Consider the following 23,547-nt stretch of genomic DNA (forward strand, 5'->3'; position numbering starts at 1 on the left):
TAGATTTGGGCTTACTCGTGCTTACTCGTAAGTGCGGCGGTGGCGGGAGGCGGCGAGAGTACCGGTATGGTAAGCACGGCGGTGGCGGGCAGGAGTGCGCAGAGCACTCCAGAGTAAAAAAACAGAGATTTTTACCGTATTTCCCTCTACCATATGCCTCAGCTTGCAGCCTGCCACCGTTACTGGTGTTGTACCACACTTAATAAAAATAAGACATCCCCTGAAAATAAGCCATGGTGTGTCTCCTTGAGGAGAAATAAATATAAGACAGTGTCTTATTTTCGGGGAAACACGGGTATGTTAATCCGGCCCTGTGGAAAACTACAAATTTCAGTATGCTGGGGCTCATGAAATACCCAAATACTATGTGGAGGTGTACTTGGAAAATTAAACAGAAGTGCCTGTCTAATTCTCTACTATGCATTGTAGCATCACTATTACATAAGTTTTAAAAATAAATGGAGAATTTGACTTTTCCCAGATACTCTGAAAATAATTAAAGGATATGCAGAGCAAACTGTGTCACTGCTTGGAATATATTCTAGTATTTCAGAAAGACAGTTAAAATGAGAGAAAGAGAGCAAGAAACTCCCAGTGGGCCTTAATACTAAGGATTTCACACTGATTCAAAGACAAACTCACCATTAATAGCCATATTATTAAGACATCACATTTAACTCACTTATCACAAGTTGTTGTTGTTGTTGTTTCCCTTCTTTTTCCTGTATTTATGCTGGCCTTGGGCCGAAATAAACCAATACATACATACACACTTATCACAAGAAGCAAAGTAAGAACAAATGAATACAATCCTAGATCATAAGCTTCAGCTCAGTATTCACAAGCCCTAATTCTCTGTACATAGTGCCAAACTGAATATGTGTACAGTGACTTATATTAAATTAAAAAAATATTTTTTACCTGTAGCCCCTTCGGGGCGCTCCTATAGGCCGTGGGTGGGTGGGAGTCTGCAAAGGTTACCCCTTCCTCCACAGGCCTCTAGGGCCTCACAGGGACCATTTGAGCATGTGCAGTGGCCATTTTTAAAAATAATTGTGTTTTTTTTTAATGGCCACTGAAAACAAAATGGCCACTGCACATGCTCAAATGGCCTCTGCAAGGCCTGAAATGGCCTAGGGCCTCACAGAGGCCATTTGAGCATGCACAGTGGCCATTTTGTTTTTGGTGGCCATTTTTTAATTTTAAGAAATTGCGCCCCCCTTCAAGTGGTGCCCGGGGCACGTGCCCTGCCTGCCCTACCCCTAGATATGCCCCTGCTGATATCTGCCCAGAGGGACTTCTGGACCTGGCAGTCAAAGAACAGATAGTATTTAAAAGGTGCAATGCTAGCACTGAATTATGTGGTATATGGTCTGAATAGCCAGAGCTTTTCGAATCCTAATCTCACCCCCACCAATTTCAAGGTATCTCTTTTACCTTCCCTCGCCACTCTTCCCACTTCTGTCTTCTTTTGTTTGGCCTCTTCCTCTTCCTCTCTCTCTCTTAATGTCCTTCTGTTTCTTGTCTACATGTGCTGAATTTAGGCCTTTGGGGGACTAGAATATCCAGGAAAGGTGAGTGCCACCAAGTTTTTAAAAATTAAATTTAAGCAGCTATTCAATAAACTTTAAATTAAGAAGTAAAAGAAAACACCATAGGTTAATCAGGCAGATGTATGCTGCCCTGAGGGAGGAAGGGTGAGATAAAACATGAGATAAAGATATTTAGTTTTTAAGAGTCTTCCAGCATAATAGATCAAAGATACAAATTGCATTATACAATTAAGTCTGAGAAACAAATTAAAATTTATTTTAGAAAGAATGAAATTCCTTTAGTCAGACACATTCAATTACTACCACGAGATTGAAGTGATAGCACCTAGGCTATTGCTACTTAAGTGGGAAATAGGTTAGGGGGTGGAAAGAAAACAGACTAGTTTTACTGGTTCCTTGCCAAAAAAATCTGTTGGGTCACTTTCCTAATTTGTGTTTTAACATCTATTTACCATCATCAGGTTTCCCTCTCCTTACTTCCCTGAACAGTTTTGATTGTTAGTCCAAATAAAAAGCATACGCACAGAATCACCCAATTCTCTATCAAACAGAAAAGGAAAGATATTAGCTAATGACAGAACAGATCAAAAGAGCACTTTATCTATAATAAGTATTTTGAAAAGAAGAAAGGACTAGTTAAACAAACAATTACAATGAATGCATATGGAAGCAGTCGATTAGGAAAATGTGTTAACCATATTAAAAGGGCAACGTTATGTGTGTGTGTGTGTGCAATAGTTGAAACCGTCATTCACCTGAGCAGATGGTGGAAAAACCTTCTTGCATATCTGCTGAGCGGGTCCCTGTATTCCAATACAGTTGTCTCAGAGAGAGGCCTTGTTGGTGCATAGAAGGTTCCTAGGCTTGCCTCTAGCTGTGCTGTGGAGTTCAAGTGCAGCAAAAGTGAAACGTGGAACTACTTCATTTACAAGAAATTGTTCATGTTTGCAGCAATCTGGTGTGCTCGATGCGATGAAGTCCAAAGCATGTTTGTGCTGCTTACAATAGTATTCCCATCATTCCCAATGGGAGAACTGTTGCAACTGGAATTACACATCTAGGCAACATTCTTCCCAACTGTTTCATTCTCTATTGCCATCCCATTTTAAAGTGATGCTGAGTCAGCATCACCTTAAAAATGGGATGACAATGGAGAAAACAAAGGAATGAAACAGGTGGGAGGAATGTTGCTTAGATGCACAAGAATAAAACAGTAAGCGACATATAGTGAGGTCATTCACACAATCAAAAACTGGGTTCTACCCAGATTTTGAGCTGTGTGTGCTCCCAATTTTTGGTTTTGTGTGGAAGCAAGGTAGGAGGATGCTGAGTAGTGTCTCTTAGGGCTCCCTTCACAATAGCAGCATAGAGCTTTCTGTTGTGAACTGATATAGGGATTTTGTCTCAAGTGGTGCAGGAGAGTGGTTGGTGACAGTGTATAATCCTGTTTTTTTGTCTGCCTGTCCCAGTCATTTCAGGAGAAACCTCCTGTCATCTTCTCTGCTTTGAGTGTGTGTAGTGGGTGGAGAGAGCCTTGGCAATTTCACTGATGCCAATTTATTATTTTTAAAGTATTACAATGTGTACCACCTCTGGTGTGCAATTTTTTTGGAAGAAAAGCAATCCCTTTGAGAAACACACACACACACACACACACACACACACACACACACACACACACACACGCTCCCTCACCACTCTTAAGAGTGAGAGCAAGAGCAACAGTGGCAGCAAGGGAATGGGTTGGATGGATAAAACTTTCTCAACTGCCATTGCATCTGCACCAACCCCTGCCTTTGGCAGGGGTGCAGCTAGATAATTTCAGGGTCTGGACCCAATGACGTTGGGGGGGCCCTTGTTACAGGGCCCGGAGAAGATTTGAGGGGGTGTACATGCTGCTGCTTCTGTTAAGAAGTCTTTGCGCATGCTCAGAGGCCCTCTCATCCTTGGCATTTGTTCATGCCTTCCCCGTTACAGTGTCTCCAAGCTGGAGAAAACTTCATCTGATTAACCCACACCCCTAAACAGTAATGTGCATGACTTCAGTTGTGAAGTGCACAGTGAATAGTGTGTGTGTGTGTAAGAAGGACCTTCATGGCTCTTGAAGCCATGTACCATGTGTGACATAGCTCCTGAATAGTCACATATGAGTTTCTTTCGTGTGAGCAACATGGATATGAAGCAAATATGCCAGCTGACTTGCATATATGCCGATTCAAGGTAAGACATATGCCTTACCTGATAGTGTCCTTGGGTCATCTTTCATCTCCTTAAAAAGACAGGGAGCTGTGAACAACCAGTGGTTGCGCGGGGAGAAGTAGGTAGGACCCTGCCTTCCCCACAGGCCTCCCTGATCCTGGTATTATGGTTGTGTGATCGACCTTAATGTGTAACTGATGTCGAAACAGGGCTAGTGCTATATGCACTTTACCTTTCCCCCTCCATTTTCTAGAAGCATGCATAATATGTATGTAACACTGGATAAGGTCACTGTAACACTATGCTGGAATACTGTACTTGCTGATGCATTGGTTTAACTGGTTTAATTGGTTTTAGGTTCGTGCCATACAAATGACATTCATATGTGAGCAAAATATAATTGGAAGAATGTCCTCTCTTCCTTGAGTTACAGATACAATTTGATTCGAGATATAGCCTCTGCTTTTAAGGCCGATGGGCAAACTGAATTTTAGTTAATCAGCGTTGTGTGATGCTTGAAAGGAGGGGACATGTGTGACCTGTAGACAAAAATCTCTCTAATTTGTTGCTATGTTTGAACTATTTCTGTATTTAGCGATAATTATCCCTTAGTTAATACAATTCTTAATTTTATGTTGTAATAGCACCAAAGTTCTAATAGTCCAGGACTACAGGCATATGCAACCTGTTAGTAAATGAGGTTTTGCATTATCTTAAATCTGGACAGTAAGATAAGCTGAACTTTCAAGGTGTTTTCTTCCAAAAGCATCAGTCAATTTCGATTAAGATGTAGTGCAGCAGGTTACAGCCCAAATAAGCCACTCTCTTGCTGCTGCTGTTTTCCTTACAGCATGTTTTGCACTTCTGAAATGCTCCAGCCTACATGGAATATGAGAAAGCACTAGCTGAGTTACAGATTCATTGGATAGCCCAGCTTGATGTTGACGGCAGCAATGAAGATCTTAAAGATAGCCATCACATCATTACAAATGAAAGAGCTCTCTGGGTTCCTCTAAGAAAAAGAAAACAAATTACCATGACAGATTTGTTAGACTTGTATAGAATAAATCCTGGATGGCATAAAACACTCATCTGTATTAAAGCAGCATTAACCAGGTTGCATGTGGGGAGAAACACACAAGACATTTATTTATAATACATATATTTGTAGACAAAGCTTCAGGAAAAGCCTCTCTACATCTTCCACTTTCCTACTGGGTATTTTCAGAAGTTCTTGAAGAAGAGATTTTGACCTTGTCTATTGGTACAGTAGAGGTTATGATAATTAGCTGTGGCTCTCACACTGTAGTTAGGGATTGCTTGCCTCAGCCTGATGGCCTGGGGGCAGGTTTGGGCAGCAAGCAATTTTTCTAAGATCTGCTTTTCACCATATTCTCTAGCATACTTACTACTTTCCACAACAGAGGTGCTTGGTGCCCAGTTGCACTTCCATGCTGAGCCGTGGCATGAAACTTCCCTCCTCAATTCACCCCCCCCATCTAAATCCTGGGAATAGCTCAGTGGTAACACACGCATTCATTGGAGAGCCATCCCATTAGGATCTAGCAGAGATGAGTCTGAGCCTTGAATTGATCTGTTAATATAGGGAGGTTTCAGAAGTCGCTGTAGGCAACAGGGGAGAGATACAGTAAGGATGGGAAAGTGGTCTGAGGGCATGCAACTGGGAACATGTAAAGTTTGTGGATGTTGCATTTCTTTTACTCACCAACATTCTTAACTGTTTTCTTATCAAAAAGGGTCACTTTTAATCGGTTGCTTGATTCTTTAACATGAAGATAAATGTCACACAATCACCACTGATAACACATAGAACAACAACAGCAACAAAAAACCCACCCTCTACTGCGTCTCCTACCTGATCTGTTTGATGTTATGTTCATGATTCAACTATTAATTTAAAACTGGGGGGGGGGAGGAAGGGGGTGGAGAGATCGAATCAAACTAACCTTCTCTTGCAGGTGTCAATTTTTGTCTGAGAAGGTGGTTTACTATGGCACTTAGGCTTACGTAGCACTGGTGTCCCATTGTGTTCCAGTTCATACCACTCAGGATATTAATTGCCTCATACATCTCATCCTGATGAATATATTCCTGGATGATTTCCACAAGGCCCAGCTGGCCTCTTGGGAAGACACCTGTCAACAAAGTTGTGGTAGCATCACAAAACTACAGATTCACTAATTTTCAACAAAGTTAAAGGCACACAAAGGAATTTATAAAAACTTAAATATAAAGTTAATTCTACAGAGATTTCCACAGTTAATTCTGCTAGAAGTGATCATTCTAAAGCATTGCTCTGAGCACCACCTCTTCTGGCCACTAGAGGCATGACGATATGTTAATAGGTCTGTCTTGGTCAGTTAACACTGTTCAGTTGTTGAAGGCTAGTGCTTGTCTGTGTATTTTTTAGTTTCTTAATAAATCTTTGTTTTGCTTTTTGAACTCAGCCTACTGTCTCCAGATAATCTTTTGGGCCAGACTTCTTTACCACCAGAGCATACTCTGCTGTGTGAGGATTTCACACCCCTCAACAAATTCTACAGAACCAGCATTATGTAGGGAGTTGGGAGGCCCAGGTTCAAACCTCCACTCAGTCAGGAAACTTTCTGGGTGACTCTGAACCACTCTCTCTCTCTCACCCTAACCTGCCTCCCAGGATTGCAAGGATAAAATTGGGGACACACATACACATACTGCCCTAAATTCCTTGGAAGGAGGGATGAATTAAAACATATTAAATAAACATGTAGTGTACTTCAGGCACATTTAGCCTGAACAAAGGTTACAGATAATGGCTAACATGATGCACAGCGATATGGAGCTGCTGCACACCATATCAGACCAGCTGCAGACTCAAAGGTAGTCCGGATGCTGTAGAGAACAGGCAGTTGCACAAGCAGTGATGCCATAGTTGCAACAATGGGAGAAACTGTGGTAGTGCTGCTTGCACAACCATCCATTCTCCACAGCATCGGGGCTGCCTTATGAGTCTGCAGCAGCCCTGTTGTGCTGTGCAGTGGTTCTGCACATCATGTTAGCTACCAAATTTTATCTTGCAAGTGCTGAATACCCAAACCTAATCCATCTGAGCAAAATGAGCCAGTCATCTGCTGCTGTAATATATAATGTGAAGAATGACTGAGAAGGCATTAAGGTGTCAGTGCTACATCTGGTGCTGTACCATAGCAAGGTTTGCTCCCCATGCCAGTGAGTATAGCAATAGTCCTTGTTGCAGATGTATTGGTAGATAATCCTGCCTCTAATACTACACAAAAGTATTGTTCAAGTCCATGCCAACAACCACCCCTTTACTGTAAAGTCTTCTGGGACTTATTGGACCAGTCAGAAGCTAGCGCAAACCTGTACTGGCCTCATGTGAGAGCAAATGCAGCTATGTGACTAACAGGATTGGAATAATAAGAATAGCTTGAACAATCATCATGTGCAACATCTTGGAAATAAGCCTCCACACCAGAAGATTTATTTCTTCATCCAATGGATGAGGAAATTAGAATACAGGGCATGTTTACTTATACTTTGAGATGGACCTTGTATATTTCATGTACAGACACACTCTTGAGCATTGTCAAATATGCATGAAAACATCCAGAACATTACTACAGAAGATATTTAATGATGGCACTTGATCAGCTTTCCTCAGGAGGGCATTGCAGAGGGATGACTGAGAAGACCTTGTCCCTTATGGTCATCCACGGCACTTCAGTCAGCAGGAGGCTTTTCACACAGGGCTTTTATTGCAAATCCACTCCTGATTGGAGTGTGCCAGTCCAAATATTCACTGAATCTACCCCGACCTCCCTGTGGGCTCTCAGGGACCAGGACAGACAGGACTTTGATTTTCCCTGAATGGAGGCTGCGAATTCTGGCTTAGCCCGAAGTATTTCCGTTTTTTTTAAAAAACCCACCTCTTATTTCAGAGGCTTTTGAAAAATAACCCGGGGCTTGTGTTATGCCCCACAGTTTTCTCTGTTATGTTTGGGGTGGTCATGCCAGTAAATCAGGTTTTTTACAAAACTCAATGAAGGGGAGGTTAACGCTGTTTGGGGTATGGTCTGCTCTAAGTGATTTGCAGTTGCAAACGTGGGGGAGGAAGGTGTTGTAGATTGGTGATACTCTGTTGAGGGAGGGGGAGGGGGAAATTCCTGAGTTAAACACAAGCACAGACTGCAAAATATGTGTCTTGCTATGTTTTACATAGGCTTTAGCTATGCAGAATGGATGTAACCTGAGCCCTTTGTGGTCTAGGCTGATTCCATTAGGTGTTTGTGTGTGGGGGTAAACATTATGTGCTGAAGGTAGGCACTCACAAAGGCAAGAGTGAAGTGTCTTGCTGTTTGATCCAGTTGTTTGACAACGCATTCTTGCTCTTAACTATTTAAAAAAGCTCTCTCGCCTCTTCCTCTGTGTTGGAGGGAAAACCTGGACCAGGTAGATGCGAACGCACAGGAAAAAGATCTGCCATGGAGTGGGTGGAGGGGCCGGCAGCTATGTGAACTGTCAAACTAATACCCCGAAGTAAACATCTTGCCAATCTGCTGTGAAGCAGATTCGCTCTTCAGATACCCCGAGGCATAAAGCCATGTGTGAAAAACCTCCAGGGTAATACACAGAGCAGGGCTCTGATGCTGAATAGAGTGCATGAGGACAGATGTACAGTGAAGCCACTCCTTAAAGTATCGAGGTCCCAAGTCCTTTATGGCTTTAGGTACTGGGCCCAGAAATTAACAGGTAGCTGGTGAAGACTGTGCTAGCGTTATTTGCTCCATGTAGCCAGTTCCAGACAATGCTGGACCAACTGGAAATTTCTGGAAAAGGTTCCAGCTTTTCAAAAGCAGTGCCAAATAAAGCACATTAGTGGTCCAGCCAGGAGATTATGAATGCCTGCATGACCGCGGCCAGGTTTGTCTACTTCAGAAAAGGATGCAGCTAGCGTACCAACCAAGGTTAACAAACACAAACTTGAAATCACATCTTTTATATGGCAGTGAGAGAGGACTACTGCACCCATTCTTATACTGGTTATGCCAGTGTTTATGACAGAATTAAAATACAATGGCTGGCACAATGAGAAAAATTGCTCAACGCAGTCCCATTGAAATTAAAAGGACTATTGATGCCTAGTGTTCTTTTAATTTCAATGGGACAATTCTGAGTAATTTTCCTCGTGTCAGCCACTGCAATTACATGCAAAATACATTTGTGTTGCAGTTCCCACAACACTATCTTAGAGATAAGTCAGACTGGAATATAACATCTAATGAACATGATGGGGCTTAAGCAACAATCTCTCAAACACAGAACAGATTTGATGCAAATATACACAACAAACTTTAAAATGTAATAACTTCCAACAGTGGAGGTCAACATCTTCTCATTTGGGTGCTTGACTTCTCTTGGGTGGTGCGTTTCCAAGTGACCTACTTTGGTAAGAGAGGTGACAGCCAACTCATTGCCTAATTGATTTAGGAACAGTGCCCAGGGAGACAGTCCAATTAAGTTTACAAGCTGGCAATTAGCAGAAAGGCCTCCAAATCCCTGTACTGAGAGCCTGTTTGTTTCAGAAAGAACATAAATGTGCTAGAGATAGGAAAGGGGAAGCTGTGCCTTCTGGAAAGCCGTTGTGAGTAGAAACCACCTGGGAGAACCGAAGAAAAGCAAGGTAGATGTAGGCAGAGTGCCTTCTGTTTGACAGGTAACCGGGTAATTTAGAGGCACTTAAAAATATGACAGTGTTGCAAGAATACATCAAAGAGTTGCTTTAATTACATGCAGCCATGTAGATATCTGCAACTGTTAAAACATACTACTGGGCAAAATGGAACTCATTTATCACACAGTAATGAGACTATCTACATGCTTTCCCTCCATTTAAAAACTTTATAGGGTAATAAGGACAATTTCTTCCCCATACAATAGACATGGCTAAATCTACAACTATACTTTCTTCTAAACTATATATTTAATTTGCAGCTGGAATACATCTAATATGCAATTGTAATATAAACTAGTTTTGGCATAGTCTTTTGAAAAACTAGAATTGAAGAAATAATTTCCTCTGACCATCTGGATAAACTGACTTACATACTGCACAGCCACCTGCCATTTTTCTAAAAAAACCTTTTCTACTTATTCTATTTGTTGATTCTGTGCAAGACAGCACCAGTTTGTAATAGGTGGAAACTGCCTCTGGCATGAACTAATGCATCAACTCACCTGCTTTAAAATGGAGCACTCCAATCGGTCCTTTGTCAAACCTAATTAACAGCAGATCATTTAGATTCACATCATCCATGCTTGGGGATGGAAGCTGAGGGGCAGCCCATTGGATCTGGATGAGACTGCTGAACACATCAAAATGTTCACTGAATTGCAAAGTTCTTTTAGGTGTGAAGTCTTCAGCTAACAGTTGCATTTTCATTGGGGACAGTGCCATGTCAAACAGCTGTAGCTCCCCTTGTGAACTACCAACCATGACTATGGCTCCACTGGGATGGCAACACAGTAAGGCAGGCAAGAGTTCCGCCTGTGCTAATAGAGTGACTTGACGGTAAGCTTCATATAGAACAATGGAAGAATCTTCACATCCAAGAACTAGTTTGTCTTCAGAAATGTTTCTGCAGCAGCTGATGGCCTTTGATTTCAGTGGTATTTTGATGACTGCCACACACTGAATTTTATTCCTCACACACTCATAGATGCAGCTATCAGCCATGGGCTCTTGGTCTGCACTGAATGAGCACTCTACAGTATGGATCTGATAAGGCTGCTTAGTGCTAAAACCGATATCAAGTGGATCCCCATTTGTTCGGACATAATTCAGAACCTGGGGAAAAAACAACCCAAATGTTTTATAAATCACTTGGCCCAGTTCCAGTAGGTTGAAACAACTCTTCCGCTAATAAATTCTGAAAATGCAGCTTATTTACTGTATAATCTGCCTTACTTACAGGGGAGATAACATTATTGAAAATAACAGAATCTATTTACTTACCAATTCTTTCCAGCATTTAAGTCTGTATTAACCTTGCATAATAATCTTAACTGTGGAAGGTTTTCCCCACAACAGCCTTAATCTAGTATTACTCAGAATGTGATAATCACCCAATTAAGAAGCCAATAATTTTACTTCTAGAACATTTAGTCCATATTATATCTATTGTCTATTTTGGAGAAAATCATTCAGCAAAGGACACCAAGTATTATTTACAGTATTTAGCCAGAGGAGTACAGAGTTGAACATCCTGAGAAAACAGGATATTTTGACCTAAGTTTCTGATTAAGTCCTTGGTTATAACCACTGAAACACCAAAGTGAGTTAAAGGTGAGCTAACCAGATCTACTTAATATAGGGATTATTGACTTATGTTAGAATTAGGGTAATGCCTTTATTAGAACCAACTAAATATCACAAAGTAGTGAACAAGCTTTCAAGCTCTCCAGAACTCTTCATCAGGCTGGATTAAAACAAAACAAAAGCGGGGCTGAGACAAAGCTGGGAATGATAGTAGAGTTTCAAGGCATGAGTGCATGAGATTTAATGCAGACTTAATCTGGTTAACCTCTACTAAGAAAGATTTTAGTTTGCACTGAGGGGTATTTGGAAAAGGTGCAAACTGACATCAACCCTGCACCTAGCACAGGCTAATCTAATTACATCCACCTAAAGCTCCTCCACTCCTCTTAACACATTGTTTTGAAATATGTTTCTTCGCCACACCTGCCTTTTTTTGTTTTGCTTAACAGCCAGTTTGAAGAAAAGTTCTGGAGAACTCTGAAGCTTGCTACTTTATGATATTTTAGTTGGTTCTAATAAAGATACTACTTTATTTCAGCTTTTAGATTTGCTTTCTAATGGACCTACCTTTTTTCTTGGAAAAGTGACTATGTAAACAACAGCATCATCTTGGTTAATAGTTTGTGTTTGCATTGATATTATAATAACCTGAAGGTGGCCTGAGATAGAAAGTAAGAGCTTAAACACACTGGGAATCCCTGCCCATGTAAGCAGACTTCATTGATCCAGAACAAATTATTAGAGGACAATATAAAAGGACAAGAGAAATATAGATTCAGTGACCCATAAGGCAAAGTACAGGAATAAGATTAGAATGAATCAGCTATGGAAATTTATAACAACTTGAAATGTGCAAGGGATATCAAACAGTATAGGTAGGGAAAGATAATAATGTTACTGAAGACAGTCATGCTTTCTGACTATTTGTCAAAGAACACTACTGCAAATTGGTCCCAAGAAAGAAAAGTTATTGGAGACATACTGGCAGTGGATAAATAAGTAATAGATTAGTTAGGGCATTCCTCTAGGAGAGGTCTAAAAAGAAAAGAAAATCAATCATAAAAACCGGAAAGCAGCTGTTCACATTTGTGTTTGGAGAGTTATAGAAGAGAAAGACTGCGAGCAACTATTGCCCCTTAGTGATACCTGATGAGTTCAAGATTGTGTAATAAGGGAAACAGAATGCAGAAGGGTGGCATTCATCTTTGAAAACTGGGGCGGGGGGAAGCGGCACAAATTACTTTTTTGGCAGCATACTGTTTGTTGTGATAGTTGATAACCAGGTTTGAAGGCATCCTATATAAGACCAACACTTCCTTAGAAATTGGTAATTTAACCGGCAATTTATAAAAGTAATAATAAACAAACAGATTGGGGGCAGGCCCTAAGGTCACATGGGTCTGCCAGCTAGGGGGAAGGTTTTGGGCCTATTGTATTACTGGTAACTTGCAACAATAAAGCTGTGTTCTATGCCAGACCTCATTCCTTAATGTCTATTTATGGACCCAAGATCATTACACATACTTAGACGCAATGATTTTGAAGGAAAGAGGTTAGGTGTCTAGTCTGCTTTTCAAGGCAGCAGCATTTTCCATTTCATAACAGGATTTCCTGATGAACATTTCAAAAGTAAGTAACACCTCAGAACTCTTTGGTCTGCCTATGGAGTGGCCATATGTTGAAATCAAGCAGAAGAGTACGATGCACAGTGTTTGTACTTGCTTTCTGATTAAAAAAACAACCAACTAATTCAGCAAGTAAATTTCAAAAACAAGACAAATTTTTTCATGTTATGAAACTAGCTGCTATGAAATAAGAATGTTCTTTTAGGGGAAAGAACATCTGGCATTATTTCATAGTAGAAAGCAGTATTTTCTGATTTTAATTTATTCTTCCCATTGGATATCCACTTTGGATAGGTTGAGAAAATTGTTGCTCTGATGTGTCAACACTCGATAGGAGAACATTTCTAAATTGATTCCTTTGCTAGGATACTATCAGACACAACTTCAGATCAAGTGCAAATTGTCAGGGGATAAAACAAAGGCCGGTTTTGGACATAACAAGGAACTGGAGGCAGAGCAGCCAAAAGCCCCCAAACCTGAATGTCCGAACGCAGGAAACTGCGGTTGAGGACCCTAACTCAACCTGAAAGTTCGCTCAACAAACTCACTCACCAAATTTGAACCCTTGGGTTGAAGCGACGGCCACTGCTCGGGCCTCCAGTTTGTGGCTGCCTCCATTACATCCAAATTCAGAGATGGAGACAGGCTTCCCTGGGAAGGAAGCGCCTCCCTCTCTCCATCCTGATTGGCTACCACGGCTGTCCATCAATCAAAGGAGGAAGCCTGGCAGCCAGTTCCCCTTCTGCAGAGAGGAGGCCAGTGCTTACTTCCAAATTCGGACTGGTAAGTGGGGGAGAGGGAGGGGGATTGGGAGGGGGAGTGGGGGGGGAATAATGGGTTCTGTGTTATGTTTGAATTTGGCCAAAGTGAAAACATTCATATACATTGTTTGTGAAAACAGCCTTCAGGAAAACAGCCTCAGTACAAGTGAGCAGTATAGCAGATTCAAATACACACTAAATTATCTAGATTGGAAGACATACATGGCCTGCCCTTCAAATATACGTTGTTGTTGAGTTAGCACAACATGATAAATGGATGATGTGGGGAGGGGGTGTTTCCCAGTCTGTATCACTTTGGTCCTGCTTAATGATCTGAGATAAATACGTTATGCGAAAACATAAAAATTAGTAGTATTAACCGTAGTGCTAGTAGTAACATTAAAGTAATGTGCAATATCATTTGATTGTTCTACTGCTATTGCTTACTATTATTTATTACAATTAATAAATTATTGTATAATACATATTTATGACTTAATAATAGTAAGATATAAGAGTTGCACCCAGTTTAGTAGTTTGGTCTAACTAATCAGCAGAAGGAAGAACATCTATGTAACCTTTATGCAGACAAGGGGGAAGGGAAGGAACCACTGAAAGTTTAGCTAATCTACACAATTAGAGCATTTACCAATGTGTATGCTCCTCATATCCTTATGTTTAGGAAGCAAAATAATAAGCCCCATTCTTATTTGCATGAGAGCTTTGCTCTTCTCTACACACTTTAAAGCACATAAATAATTCCATCATTTTGCATAACAGTACAGAGGAAAGGATAAAGCCCACATACTGAAGAAAATGAGAGTTTTAAACAGTAGATTTTAAGCAGAAAATTGGCTTACCAGGAAGATAAAAAAGAAAATAAAGGGAACATAAAAATAAGCCTTCTGTGACAGAATTGTCTGTCTTTCAGATGAGGAAACTGTTTGATTTACTTTATGGATGTTAGAAAACTGCTAGTTTAATTTCACACTGTGAAACTGCAAACAAACAAACAAACAAGAAATGCTGAGTGCGAATTTCACTGTATGTGTCAGGGTGGGTTGGGGTGGGTGGATGTCCCAGACCATGGGAAACACCTTTATCCGGCAGCAGCGATATAGGAAGGTGCTGAAAGGCATCATCTCATACTGCGTGGGAGGAGGCAGTGGTGAACCTCTCCTATATTCTACCAAAGAAAACCACAGGGCTCTGTGGGTGCCAGGATTCAACAGTGACTCGATGGCACACTTTACTTTAAAAGGTTCTTACACCTGCATTATATATGTACAAATATATACACAATGATTTACACCCTCTGGTGAATGAGACATGATACAGAAATTAAATTGTAGCATTTATTGACAGGTGGCCTTGTTCAATTCATTTTCAGGTTCTTGGATTCCTGGGAAGACACCTTGGGTATTCTGATGGAACAAATTTGCTTCATTTCATTTCATTTTTTGTCTGGCAGAGAGAAGTCAGCTTTTCAGATCAAGAGTGAAGAAGAATCTGAAGAAAGTGTTTATTCATGTCTTCTCCTTTTCCTATTCTCACGAGATCTGCAACCTGGAAAGTAGGTAAATATTATCATAGATCACTTGATATAGCTAATTGTTTGATTTTGATGTTTGCTCACAAGTCCCACTTGTTCAATGAAATTTATTTTCAAACAAATGCATATAATTACAGCCTTAGTCACAAAGAAAGTGACTATAATTACCTAGAATTAAAGTTGTATATTAAGGTATTTACCTTTCCTCCTTCTGTCATGATGCTGCCTTCTCCTTCCAGATCCACCTCCTCTTCCTCTTTGACTTCCTCTTTGTTGCCTCCGGCGACGGAAATGGGTCAGTTTTCTCCTGCTGGTTATGAATCTTGTCATGTCTGTTACTGCTCTTCCCCTTTGAGCTCCTAACAGCTGGAGCACTCCCTGTCCTTGATGGGCCTTTCAGAGCTTTGTGAACTGAAGTGGCATCACTAGCCTTTTTGAAAGCTGGACAAGTCTAACAAAGGCTTGTTGTGCTACATCTCAGTTGTGATGGTATATAATGGATGTATCCTAATATGGTAAAAACATATCAATGGCCATAAAAGGGAAACTAAAATAGCAATACCATGATCCTGAATGTAATAAGATCAGATTTCATGGAGACCCATATACAACATTTCAAATTGAATATGATATTGATATGGTATTAAGGTTTGCAGGTCTTATTTTTCCTTCCACACATTTTGTATATTACCAGATTGTACCCATCTCTAGTTCTCCACTGCAGAAATTTCTCCCTCCATCCAGTTCCACATCTCCAAGTACCTCTCCAATATTTCTGTTTGAATGCTTCATCAGGATCTGAAGTTAAAAATATTCAAGATAGAAATCTTCCCTCCCAAGTTCTCCTTTCTACATTTATTCACCTTTTATATTGACAATGTCATCATCCACCCTATAGATCAGGCATGTAGCCTTGTCTTCCTTGCCACCGGATCCCCCGCTTTAGTCCTTTGTAAAATCAGGTTGCTTCTCTCTTGATAATATTATAAAAATGCAACCCTTCCTCACTATCTCATGAACAACAATTGTGATGCACACCGCAGGCCTCTCTCATCTTAATTACTGTAACCTCCTTGTTGGTCTTCCATTGTCTCACCTCAGTTACCTCATCATTGGCCAGCATGCTGCTGCAAGAATCATACACCTCTTCCATCATGCCCTTTCTTAAATCTCTCCACTGGTTGCCATTCTATTGTCAAATCCTGCATAATCTTCTAATTCTCACCTTCAAACCCCTCCATGGCATTCTCCCTTCTTATCTCTTCACTCCCATACCCTGCCACATCTGTACCGTGACCTCTGCTCATCCAGCTCCACCTTCCCCAGACATTTAAAGCTGCCCTACTTCTTAAATCTTTTTGTTCACCCAGGCCTTTTAAATTTTGATTTTAAGATCTGATCTGATTTTAACTAATTTTAAAATGAGTCTTTAAGCTGCTTTATATTATATTTTGTATTTTCTTTTCACCATTTTTGTCTGTAATAATTTAATGTGTTCTGTATTTTTATTGTATGTTTTAATCCACTGTTGTGAACCACCCAGAGAACAATTCGTTATGGGGCGACTAGTAAATAAGGTTTATATATAATAACAAACAAACAACAAACACAACAACAACAGCAACTACTACTACTACTACTATTATTATTATTAAACATCTCTCTTTTTCTCTTGCTGCCCATTATGCCTGCAACTGCCTCCCACAATGCTTTAGTGATGCCAAGATCCTCATTTCCTTTAAATTCCTCCTCAAAATCCTTCTTTTGACTTTGCCCCAACACTCTAGTCCTCATCATACTTCACTGTAACCAAGTCTCTGTGGCTGACATGATGAGGAACATTAAAGTACTCCCATTGAAATGACAATAGGTTCTAGTAAGAACTAATCTGCCTACTTACCTTCCATTATAATCTTAATTGATAATTACCATCTTCACAAGTTAGACCACTTGGGGTGAATGACATCATCACAAACCGCTGTCAAGATGTCCCTATGAAGCAAATTTGGTTCAAATAGGTTCCTACTTCCAACTCAGATGTTCACGTCTCTCCCATCTTGAATTGGAGTGAATGACATTATCAAAAACTATGCTCCTGAGGTGTCCCCATGTGTCCCTACAACTGTACCAAATTTGGTCCAAATCGACTAGGCAGTTCACAAGTTAGACAACTTGCGTCTCAAATGTTGACGCATTCTCCATCCTGAATTGGGTTGGATGACATCATCACAAACTATGCCACTGAGGTTTCCCTATATTTCCCTGAACTGTACCAGTTTTGGTTCAAATTGGTCCTGGCATTGCGAAATGGATAGAGGAACACAAACACATGGACACACACACAGAAAGCTGGGTCATCTCATAAGCTTACTTTCCTTAATGAAAGTAAGCTAAAAAGGATAAGTTAGTTAAAGGTTAACATATTTTTAATTTCAATGGGACTATCAATTTTCCTCATTGGGCCAGTCCATAAATCTACACAATAAATACTTGCCTATTCTTCCCCAGTGTCTCTCTGCATCAATCTTCCCAACTTCCTTTTTTGCTGCCCGCCGCCCCAGGTCTCTTTTAGATTTAGGCTTTCAGGTCAGGAACCTGGCTTTTCAGTCTGTGTGAAGTACAATGTACAAGTAGTGTGATTTAGAAATAAAAATAAAGAAAATCACAGAAAGGGTACCTCAGAGATTTCCCTGCTGCAGCGTGCTCCTGACGCCCAGATCAACGGACGCTCAGACTGAAGGCAGCCTGAGCGACAGGAAGAAGTGAGGTAGAACGGCACATGCACTCTTCTACCTCACTTTTGACTGCGTAAAAAAACCCTGGCTATCCAATTGAAGAGCACTGGGATCAGGATCTTATAGTATAAGTATACTAGTATCATATATACGACCTTATAGTTCAAGAGGGAAGCTATGATTTGTATATTTTAGAACAAATTTTGCTGCCACACTGTGAAAATATATATTCTGACTGAAATACTGGATGATATTTGTGAGGTGTGATGTCAGTTTTTAAAACAAGATTCAATGTATCCTTGACTTTAAGATAACAGATAAACCGTATAAATGTGGATGTATATCCAAGAAAACCACAGAGATTAAGGTGGTTACTTGATTTCATGTTCAAAAAAGGCCAGAGAAAAATTGCCTGTGCCTTATAGGCTTACAATGTGAATGATTTGTTATAGGAGAGTTGGTACCACCAGTCCTCAAGTTCCGTGTCCCACTCCTACCAAAATGACCAACATGGTATGCAGTTTGTTCTAACATTCTGAAGCATTTGATTCTGCACTTGATTTTCACCATTTCAAAACTACGAAAAAATAAAGCTCAAAATTCCTTTCAGTTTTGCAATGGTGAAAATCAAGTGCAGAATCAAATGCTTCAGAATGTTAGAACAAACTGCACACCATGTTGGTTATTTTGGTGGGAGTGGGACACGGAACTTGAGGACTGGTGGTACCAACTCTCCTATGACAAATCATTCACATTGTAAGCCTATCAGGCAATTCTTTTACAATTTCCTTATATATTGTGCCCCTTTCTGTGTACCCACTGCCCTGACTATCAGTTTCTTCCCCATATCTACGTTATCAATGAAACAAGACACACACAAAATGTCAAGGATTTTATTGACAGGTGGCATTGTTCAAATGGTCTGAACCTCCTTGATTCTGGTGGAAGTCATCTTGGGTGTTCTGTTGAGAAGCTTTGTTTCATTTTTGTTTGGCAGATGCTCTAGAGGCAAAGCTGTGGATGAGGGGAGCCTTTAATCTTTCTTTCCTCTCCTCCCTCTTCTCCTGTGTCCGTGCTTGCGACCTAGAAAGACCAGAAAACACACATAGATACCACTCATGCCTGAGTCCTATTAGGAACAAGCCATCATATAGGACATGTAAGATTATTTCCAAAAGATGGATAATAAAACCTTTACCTTTTCCCTTTCTGCCACGGTGGCGCCTTCCCTTCTTTTTCCCACCCTTTCCTCCATGTCGCCTCCTGCGACGGCGGCGACTGAGGCTCCGGCTCCGGCTGCGTCTGAATCTGGCCATAGGAGATGGTGCTTTTCTCTTCAAGCTCTGTGCAGCTGGAGCACCACCTGTTCTTGAGACGATGGCCTTGTCAGAGCTTAAGGCCTGCAGCTGGCAGTGCTGCCCCTTTTAAAGGCTGGTGTGAAACCTGACAATGGCTCATGATGCGTTCCTGGATTGTGATGAAATGCAGTGGTCTCTCTCTATGACAAGCCAGTCCTCCTGTCCACTGTAATGGACCATATATGGCAAATTACTCTAGCAGCACAGTTGTATCTCACTGTAATAAATCAGAACATTCGCCATGTTCTTATGTAGATATTACTTTAAATAATATGAACCTAAACAAATATTTTTTAAATTATATTTTAAAAATGAGTGTCTAAATTTCATTTTGTAAGATTTTATAAAATGTTTTCTATTTCTTTTCTTTCCCTTTTTTGCACTGTATAATTTTATTTTATTAGTTTTCTATCCTTAACCATCATTTCTCCTAAACGGCATCATCGCAGCTACGAGTTACCCTGATTCGGAATGAATCCATTAATGATAATGCATTAATAATATTAATAATAATTAAAATTATTTGTAATAATGATTATTATTAATAATAATGCACACCTTTAGTGGCACAGAGCTATTCCTACCTTTGGATTCTGTGTGGACTGGCTCAAGAATTGAGCACGCATCTCTCTTGGATAAGCAGCTGCCTGCACAGGATGTAATCCACCATTTTTAACTGAAAAAATAGAGAATGGTGGGGGTGAAATGAGAAGTGATGGTACAATACAAGAATATGCATTGTCTTGTTTCATCACTAATACTGAATATGCTATATACACATACTTCTTTGGTCAAAATATCTGACATGAAGTAAATCTTCTATACACATCGGATTTATCTTTTCAATGCATGTTAAAAGATTAGGTTGCCATAGTTTCCAGTTCTTTCCCAGCTATAGAGTACAAAATTAATTTTAAAAAAGAAGTCAAAAATGGAAAGAAAAGAATTAGAAAACATTTGATAAAATATCACAAAGTGAAATTTAAACATTCCTTTCTTGAATGTTTAATTTTCACAATTATAATCACAAATTTATTCATATTTATTTACTGCTACTACTATGAATATTTATATTCCACTTTTCAACAAAAAACCCCAAAGCAGTTTACATAGAAATAAATTAAATTAAATTAAATTAAATTAAATTAATTAAATTAAATGGCTTCCTCTCTCCAAAGGGCTCACAGTCAAAAAAGGAAACCTAAGATAGACTCTAGCAACAGCCACTGGAAAGATGCTGAGCGGGGATTGGATAGGGGCAGTAGCTCTCCCCCGCTCAATAAAGAGAAACACCACTTTTAAAAGGTGCTCTTTGCTCATTTAGCAGGGGACTGTTCACTGATTTATTTATAATTATTGAAGAAATATTTGTTTAGCCTTGATTATAAAATAATGTCTACATAACAAAATGATGAATGTTATGACTAATTACAGTGAGATACAACTGTGCTGCCAATAGGTTTCCGGACAGAATACAAAGTGCTATTTATAACTTATAAAGCCCTAAACGGCTTAGGCCCTGGGTATCTAAGAGAACATCTTCTTCATTATGTGCCCCACCACCCACTGAGGTCACTTGAGGAGGTCCGTCTCCAGTTACTGCCAGTTCGTCTGATGGCCACACAGAGACGGGCCGGCTCGATTGCTGCCCTGAGATTGTGGAATGCGCTCCCTGCTGAGATACGATCCTCCCCATCTCTGACTATTTTTAAAAAACATCTGAAGACCCATCTCTTCACCCAAGCTTTTTCAGCTTTTTAAATTTGTAGGTTTTAATTTTATGTTGTTTTTAAATTGTTGAACTGTTTTAACCTTTTATATTTGTTTTAATTGTTTTTATGTCATTGTTAACCGCCCAGAGATGAAGGTTTGGGCAGTATACAAGTTAAATAAATAGATAGATAGATAGATAGATAGATAGATAGATAGATAGATAGAGTAAATTGCCATATATGGTCCATTACAGTGGACAGGAGGACTGGCTTGTCATAGAGAGAGACCACTGCATTTCATCACAATCAAGGAACGCATCATGAGCCATTGTCAGGTTTCACACCAGCCTTTAAAAGGGGCAGCACTGCCAGCTGCAGGCCTTAAGCTCTGACAAGGCCATCGTCTCAAGAACAGGTGGTGCTCCAGCTGCACAGAGCTTGGAGAGAAAAGCACCATCTCCTATGGCCAGATTCAGACGCAGCCGGAGCCGGAGCCTCAGTCGTCGCCGTCGCAGGAGGCGACATGGAGGAAAGGGTGGGAAAAAGAAGGGAAGGCGCCACCATGGCAAAAAGGGAAAAGGTAAAGGTTTTATTATCCATCTTTTGGAAATAATTTTAAATGTCCTATATGATGGCTTGTTCCTAATAGGACTCAGGTATGAGTGGTAACCATGTGTGTTTTCTGGTCTTTCCAGGTCGCAAGCACGGACACAGGAGAAGAGGGAGGAGAGGAAAGAAAGATTAAATGCCACCTTCATGGTCTCCCACTCCCCTCATCCCCAGCTTTGTCGGCCTCTAGAGCATCTGCCAAACAGAAAAATGAAACAAACTTTCTCAACAGAACATCCAGGATGACTTTCCCCAGAATCAAGGAGGTCCAGACCATTTGAACAGCACCACCTGTCAATAAAAACCTTGACATTTGTGTGTGTCTTGTTACATTGATTATGTTGTTATGGAAACTGGCAGTCGGGGCAGAGGTAAAAGGAAAGGGACACGCCATATTCTGAAGCAGTGGGAAACAGTTTGAGTTGATTGCATTCTGAAATTATTGAAGGCAGAGACAAAATAATAAAATCACAATAATACAGAAATGGCATGGTACAATAGGAAATCATACAAAAAGAATTTTGAACTTTATTTTTTCATCATAGTTATGAAATGGTGAAAATCAAGTGCAGAATCATGTGCTGCAGTGTGTTAGAACAAAGCGAACATTTTGGTGGGAGTGGGGCACAGAACTTGAGGATTGGTGGTACCATCTCTCCTATGGGAAATCATTCACATTGTAAGCCTGTTAGGCACAGATATTTCTTTTGTGCCTAAGAAAAGAAACACTCAAGTGCAGGCAACCCTAGTGAACATGTGACCAGCAGTAGTGAGGTAGAAGGGTGCTCTTCCTTCTACCTCACTACTGCTGGTCACGTGGACACTAGGGTTGCCTGCAGCTTGAATGTCCATAGTTCTGGGCGGCAAGAGCACCCGGAAGCGGGGAAATCCAACAATGCACTGTAGTCTTTGCACAGTGCATTGTGGGATGCAGGAGGCTGCAGCCTGCTTTCCTCCTGCCCCCTCAACGTTCGTGGATTACTTGTTTGCTTATGTGGGCATACGGCACAAGTGATCCAAGAGTGGTGAAGATCATGTGGAGGTAGGCAGGTTTCCTACCTTCCCCTTCTCCAGCCCTTCCTGGAACAGCGCTGACTGCCAAATCCAGACATGCTAGTATAATATATATCAAACCTCAAAATATGTCTGCTTTTGCCCCATTTAAAAAAACGAAAGCATGCACGTGTACATGCATAGGCTGTCCATGAACCCCTCTATGGGGTTTCTCTCCCTTATGGATAGCAAGCAGTCTTATTTATTTATACATACATACATACAGGTGTAAAGAACCTTCTACACAATAGTTAAAACTGTTTGCAACACTTTGAATTAAGGCCAGAATCAGTCTAAGAACTTTACTTCTAAGCGCTGACAAGCTTTTAATAGTTTATTCTAAAACTTGTTTTACTGTTTTGAACCATAATGCATGTCAAGGATTCTTTTTTATTTAAATGCAAGGATTCTCTTTATTGCAGTCACAGACCAGTGCAGTTTACAAACAGAAGCCCAACGAAATAAACCAACAAGGTTATGATACTATGGCGGAGGAGCAAACTGGCTTGTGTGCAGGTCATTCCGTTATGGATCCTGTTTTAATACTATAAGATTCAGTAGAAATATACTCTTCCAAATCTAATTCTGCTCTATATTCAGGATTTGTTGATTTTAGATCTGCTTTCAATCTGATCCCCAGAGAGAAACTTTGTTGTATGTTATTGAGATAATCAGTATTATTATTATTATTATTTATTCGATTTCTATACTGCTCTTCCAAAAATGGCTCAGGGCGGTTTACACAGACAAATAATAAATAAATAAGATGGATCCCTGTCCCCAAAGGGCTGACAATCTAAAAGAAACATAAGATAGAGACCAGCGACAGTCACGGGAGGTACTGTGCTGCGGGTGGATAGGGCCAGTTACTCCCCCTCTGCTAAATAAAGAGAATCACCACATTAAAAGGTGCCTCTTTGCCAAGTTAGCAGTAGACCACCGTTTACATCTTCTGATGCTTAAACTATATGAAAACTTTCATGTAAGGGTGCGTTGCAGTGCTCAGGGACATCTCACCAAGGAAATACCAACATTCAGGGGAATCAGACAAGGA

General features: G+C 40.4%; 1 protein-coding gene and 1 long non-coding RNA gene across 27 annotated transcripts in view; both read right to left on the reverse strand.

Moving 5' to 3' along the window:
* Nucleotides 1–23,547, reverse strand: part of WDPCP (WD repeat containing planar cell polarity effector) — a 350,788-nt gene that overhangs the window by 135,898 nt on the left and 191,343 nt on the right. For all 26 annotated transcript variants that reach the window (XR_008313270.1, XR_008313273.1, XR_008313269.1 and 23 more), the window contains 3 exons: nucleotides 10,008–10,617; nucleotides 5,720–5,908; nucleotides 2,309–2,432 (listed from right to left, as the gene is read on the reverse strand). Coding sequence is in view for 15 of the 26 variants with exons in the window: in XM_053284357.1 (XP_053140332.1) it covers nucleotides 2,309–2,432; nucleotides 5,720–5,908; nucleotides 10,008–10,617 (923 nt within the window). In the remaining 11 variants the exon portion in view is untranslated. The remainder of the gene's footprint in view (nucleotides 1–2,308; nucleotides 2,433–5,719; nucleotides 5,909–10,007; nucleotides 10,618–23,547) is intronic.
* LOC128339863 (uncharacterized) lies at nucleotides 14,829–16,336 on the reverse strand. Its single transcript, XR_008313280.1, has 3 exons — nucleotides 15,890–16,336; nucleotides 15,227–15,533; nucleotides 14,829–15,040 (listed from the first exon to the last, which is right to left on the reverse strand). It is a non-coding gene; the product is annotated as an uncharacterized LOC128339863 (long non-coding RNA).

The sequence above is a fragment of the Hemicordylus capensis genome, chromosome 1 (genome assembly GCF_027244095.1).
Source record: "Hemicordylus capensis ecotype Gifberg chromosome 1, rHemCap1.1.pri, whole genome shotgun sequence".
NCBI classification, from domain to species: domain Eukaryota; kingdom Metazoa; phylum Chordata; class Lepidosauria; order Squamata; family Cordylidae; genus Hemicordylus; species Hemicordylus capensis.